This window comes from Chiloscyllium plagiosum, chromosome 22, assembly GCF_004010195.1.
Source record: "Chiloscyllium plagiosum isolate BGI_BamShark_2017 chromosome 22, ASM401019v2, whole genome shotgun sequence".
Lineage (NCBI taxonomy): Eukaryota > Metazoa > Chordata > Chondrichthyes > Orectolobiformes > Hemiscylliidae > Chiloscyllium > Chiloscyllium plagiosum.
In genome coordinates this window covers 45,989,172-45,995,171 of record NC_057731.1, presented here as the reverse complement: position 1 = coordinate 45,995,171, position 6,000 = coordinate 45,989,172, and the positions used below count along the sequence as shown (strand labels likewise).

The following is a 6,000-nucleotide window of genomic DNA, read 5'->3' as shown; positions in this document are numbered from 1 at the left end:
TCCCAGCTCCTGTACTCAATACTCTGACCAATAAAGGGATGCTGGAGATTAGGGTCTAGATTAGAGTGGTGCTGGGAAAGCACAGCAGGTCAGGCAGCATCCGAGGAGCAGGAAAATCGATGTTTCGGGCAAAAGTCCTTCATCAGGAATTTGACACAGTGAGACTTTGGTGGGAAATTTTAGAGCGTAATTCAGAGTGAATCACACAGCAATGGATCTGCAGGAGTCAGATGTCAGCCCAGATCAGTCAAGGACAGCAGACCTTCTTCCTTGATGGTGCATCCAAGGACTCATTGGGACCTTCCTCAGCTACACAACTGCTTTACCAACCCCAGCCATTTTTAAAGACAATTCAAATTGAGGGGAAGTGATGGTCTAGTGGTATTATCACTGAACTACTCACCCAGAGTTCACAAGTAATATTCTGCTGACCTGGGCTTAAATCTGGCAGCTGTGGAATTCTAATTCAATAAAAATCTGGAATTAAGAGTCTAATGATGACCATGAAACCAGTGTTGCTTGTTGGGGGAGAAAAATCATCTGGTTCATGAATATCCTTCAGAGAAGGGAACTGCTGACTTAGAGACCTGGTCTGACTTACACGTGACTCTGACTCACACCAATATGGTTGACTCTTAACTTCCGTCTGGATAATTAGGGATGACCAATAAATGCTGGTCTAGCCAGTGGCACCCACATCCCATGAATGAATAAAACAAAATTATTAAACTGCCATTGAAGCATTATTAATCCAGACCTATGAATTACTGAACCAGTAAAATAACCATTGTCTTACTACAGACCCAGAACTCAGAGTTTCCACTCACCTCCTTGAGGGAAGAACTGGGAATAAATCTGTTTAAATGTCTCTTCATTAACAACACCACTGGGACACTCCTGGCAGCAAGGGACACAAGTAAATATCAAATTCAGTTGCAATCTGTACAGAGCATTGATCAAACAGTTATGATTTCAACACGGCATGGTGGCTCAGTGGTTAGCACTGCTGCCTTATGGCGCCAGGAGCCCAGGTTCAATTCCAGCCTTAGGCGACTGTCTGTGTGGAGTTTGCATGTTCTCCCTGTGTCTGCGTGGGTCACCTCCAGGTGCTCCAGTTTCCTCCCACAGTCAAAAGGTTAGGTGGATTGGCCATGCTAAATCCCCTATACTGATCAGGGATATAGGTTAGGTGCATTAGTCAGGGCAAATGTAAAGTAATAGGGTAGGCAATTGGGTCTGCATGGGATACTCTTCGGAGGTTCAGTGTGGACATGTTGGGCCAAATGGCCTGGTTCCACACTAAAGGAACTCTATGATAATAAAGATCTAGGTTTATGTACTATAGTTGATGTGGGACACTTGAAGAGGTGAGTCATGTAACACTAGTGAGTCAATAGGCTCAGGAGCTTGTTCAGATTGTGCTTTGCAGAATGTACAATTTTGGAATAAAGCCTCCCTGTCTGAGGGTTGCAACAAACAATGAGTGTGTATGTTCTTTAGTTCTGACTGGAGCTTAAAAACTACCCAGTACAGAATACTAACTAGGTTCTTTAGCTGGAGAACAAGTATGTGAACACTGACATTTAGTGCACAGTCAAATTAGGAGAAAACTTGCATTTCTGCGCAGCCTCTCAACATCACTTGACAGACAATGAAATTCATTTGAAATAAGGTTTCTGCTGTAATGTGGGAAATATGGCGGCCCCTTTGAGCACAGCAGGCTCCCGCAAGCAGGTATGAGACAGGCATAAGATCATGTGATCTTGATTCAGGGGCTAAATATTGCCCTGGACACCGGGAGCAACACCCCACACTTGTCTTTGAAATAGGGGCAATTTAATCTCCCACATCCACCTCCGAGAACAGACAGGTTCTCAGTTTATTGTTTCATGCTAAAGGTGGTATCCCTGACAGGGTGGCAATCACTCAGCACTACACTAGAGGCCTGAATGATGTCCACAAGCCCCTGGAGTTGGACTTGAACCCACAACCCTCTGACCCGGTGTGTGTACAGTGAGTGGTCTGTGGTTAGCCACCACGTGGAACAGCTACTGCCTCGTTTTAATCCACCCAAGAACTCACAGTTTTGAAGCCCCGATAGAGGACCTGGAGTTCTTTCTTGGTGAACTTCGTTTGCCCTTGAAGCTGTTCCAGGCCTTCAGGTCGGTGACACACTGTGGATGGTTCAAATTCATCCTCAATGCTGTCTGGATGGATAAAGAGGGAGAGACAAAGAAACAAAGTTAGAGATGAAGCTTTCCTAATGGGTGCCAAGTTAACTGGGAAAATGGATGGATAATGGATAAATGAATGATCATTGTCAACTCAAGTGCTAATTCAAATGAAAAGGTTGTAATCCCAGGGTCTCAGTGAGGTAATGGAATCATCAAGAGATATATCACTGAGTGAGACCATTTGGCACATCATGTCCTGTGCTAGCCCTTTGATAGGGCCACCTGAGTAGTTATACACCTTTCCTCTTTCTCCATAATTCTGTAATTTTCTCTTCAACATTTATTCAATCCACTTTTGGAAATGAATCTGCATCACTGTCCTTCAGGCAGTGCGTTCCAGATCAAAACAATAAAAATTCTCATCTTCCCCTTTCTAATTAGCCAATTGTTTTCATTTTGTATCCTCTAGTCTCCTACAGTTTCTCTTCATTAATTTTCCCAAAACCATTCATTATTTTGAACACCTCTATATTGAATTTCCGTTTCACCTTCTCTACTGTAAGGACCGTGATCCCGGCTTCTTCAATCTCTCCACATGAACTGAAGTTCCACACCCCTGCTATCTCTGTACCTTTGTCAAGATCCTGAAAATCTTATATTTCACTTCATTCCCTGGTATATTTGAAACAAGCCTCTCTTGGGATCAGCAGTGGAGAATGTGTGTTTGCTAAGGTGCTCATGACATCTTTGGGAGAAAGATGTTTTGAAAATATTGTTTGGTATCACTCATGAAATTACACATTTGAAAGCTGGCAACTGGACAAGTAGCATCTGGTATTTACAATTCAAGTTTTGAGCTCTGAAGTAACAAGCAATGTTGTTTCCTCAATAAGTCATTCAATAGATGCATTGCCTAAAACACAACAACCAATAAGATCCCAGATCCAAGCCCAGTCGGTGCTGGGTCAACCAATCTCATCAGCAGCCCACTCTGTGCCTTCAGGTCACTGGGAAGGAGAGGGGAGGAAACTAACCAAGGAATCGACGGGCTGAACAGCCTTCTCTTGAGGCATGATAGTCTGCAATTCTATGAAATGAGCACACCCACGGGTGGCATCAGAGATCTTGCACAGAAAGTGTACCCAATCTGTGAGGGTAGCCACAGAACTGTGATCACATCACTGCTCCTGGGACTATCTGGACTTTGTGCAGTAAATGGCTTATCTCCTTACTACCCAAAGCCTCAACACCATTTGCAACTTGTGAGTGTGACAAAGAGGTCAACTATCTCCCTTTGACACTCGACTGCATCCTCGTCTCCCAGCATCAACATTGAGCAGATAGACACTGGCAGCAGCTACATGAGCAGCTCAGAGGCTGGGAATTTCGCAGTGAGTAACTCGCCTCCTGACCTCCCAAAGCCTGACCACCATCTACACGACACAAGTCAGGAGTGTGATAGTAGAGTGAAGTGCCACTCTGGACGTAACAGCTGAGAAGCTTGTCGATATCCAGGACAAAGCAACGCAATAATTAACAACCCATCCACCACCTTAACCAGTCCCTGCTTCCACCGTCTGTACTCAGCAGCAGCAGTGTGTACCATGCCCAGCAATTTGCTGTTGCCTTCAACAACACCTTCCAAACCTATGATCTCTACCAACTAAAATGGCAAAGGCAGCAGATACAAGGCAACACCACCACCTGCAAGTTCCCCTCCAAGCCACTCACCGTCCTGACTTGGAAATATATCACCATTCCTTCAGTGTCGCTGGGTCAGAATGTATTTTTTATTCACTCGTGCGATTTGGGCATCTCTGGCATTATTGCTCATCACTAGTTTCCCTTGGATTTTAATCCAAAAGAAAATCCTGGAACTCCCTCCATTATGCAACTGTTGGGCTCCCCACATTAAATGGTTTGCAAGAAGGTAACTCACTATCACCTACTCCAGAGCAGTTACAGATGGGCAACAAATGTTGGCCCAGTAACTGATGCTGAAAATGTGTTGCTGGAAAAGCGCAGCAGGTCAGGCAGCATCAAAGGAGCAGGAGAATCAACGTTTCGGGCATGAGCCCTTCTTCAGGAAGTGAGGACTCCAGCATCTGCAGTCCTCACTTTCTCCTTCCAGTAGCTGATGCCCACATCCTGTTAAAGAATAAATTAAAATGGGAAAAACTAGCATCATTGTAATGAGAGGAATGATGAGGGAGACAAAATCTTTCATCGCTGTCTCTTAACACCAGTCATCCTGCCTATCTTCATCTGACAACCTGCCCCATTCATTGGTACACAGGAGGGTCAGGTGGGGACTGTATAGTCCTGGAAACTGCTCAATAGAGACCATACAATTACTCCAGAGGACAACTCCCAGAGCTTCAACCCATTTCATACAAGAATGAAGACCCTTTCACTTAACAGCAGGACTGAGGGAATGTTCTGGACCTTCTGTAGAGGTTAGGAATAAAAACACCAAGTGTAAATGTAAAATGGGATGGGAATGTGGAACTAATTTTGGAAGGTGAGTGAGCCATGATGACTGAGGAGATAACCAACATGAATGGAGGTGGAGATTGAAGGAAACCACACCATTCTTCAGTGGGATCCTGATTGGCCTCATGGGACCCTGATTTTAATTAGGGCTTTTTGAGCCTGGACTTTCCCGTTTGGATTTAAGGTTGAGTATCTGCGGAGAACTTGTCCCACCTATAAGCTTTTGCACTGAGAGCACCCAATTCTTGAATCCCTGGGTGATATCCAGGTGGGTATTGAGATGCCTTCTGAAATGCCCCTTCTCCACTTGAGATACAAAACACTGATGAGAACCCAATAGAATATAGGAGGTCCCCAATTTATAAATGTCTGACTTACAAATGCTCATATTTAGGAGCCATCCTATACAGTGGTGTATTTTAAATATCGAATGTTTCCTGCACTTGCAGATGGCTGCTTTATATTGTCCTGCATTGAATTTGGCTTGTGAATATTGGATTCTCATCAGTACTTTGTATGTCAAGGGGAGAAGGGGCATTTCAGATGGCATCTCAGCATCCACCTGTATATCAATCTCTCCTCTCGCTGAGGTGTGGTGCTGCTCAGGCTAAACCACCACCAGTCGTCTCTCTCTTTCTAATGAGAGAGCAGGCCTATGGTTTTATCAGATTATTTCGACTTTACCTTTACTCCAGAGGTGCACCAGTGGATCGGTACTGAGGGAATACCACATTATCAGAGGGTCAATGCTGCAGGAGCACCAAATTCTTAGAGGATCAGTTCTGAGGGAGAACTTCACTGTCAGAAGACCAATACTGAGGGAGTGCCTCCTGTTGGAAGGTCAGTACTAAGTGAGTGCTGCACCGTCAGAGGGTCAGAACTGAGGGAGTGCTGTACTGTTGGAGCATCAATACTGAGGGAGTGCTGCACTGTTGAACGGTCAGTACTGAGCGAGTGCTGCACTGTCAGAGAGTCAGTGCTGAGGGAGAGCTGCACTGCCAGAGAGTCAGTGCTGAGGGAGTGCTGCACTGTCGGAGGGTCAGCACTGAGGGAGTGCTGCACTGTCGGAGGGTCAGCACTGAGGGAGTGCTGCACTGTCGGAAGGTCAGCACTGAGGGAGTGCTGCACTGTCGGAGGGTCCGCACTGAGGGAGTGCTGCACTGACAGAGGGTCAGCACTGAGGGAGTGCTGCACTGCTGGAGGGTCAGTACTGAGGGAGTGCTACACTGCCTGAGGGTCAGCACTGAGGGAGTGCTGCACTGTTGGCGGGTCAGCACTGAGGGAGTGCTGCACTATTGAATGTTAAGACTGAGGAAGTGCTACACTGCCTGAG

General features: G+C 45.7%; 1 protein-coding gene across 6 annotated transcripts in view; it reads right to left on the bottom strand.

Moving 5' to 3' along the window:
* LOC122561290 (Kv channel-interacting protein 2-like) overlaps window positions 1-6,000 on the bottom strand; it is a 321,601-nt gene that overhangs the window by 14,158 nt on the left and 301,443 nt on the right. For all 6 annotated transcript variants that reach the window (XM_043712947.1, XM_043712949.1, XM_043712945.1 and 3 more), the window contains 2 exons: window positions 2,083-2,207; window positions 828-897 (listed from right to left, as the gene is read on the bottom strand). In XM_043712947.1, coding sequence (XP_043568882.1) covers window positions 828-897; window positions 2,083-2,207 — 195 coding nt within the window. The remainder of the gene's footprint in view (window positions 1-827; window positions 898-2,082; window positions 2,208-6,000) is intronic.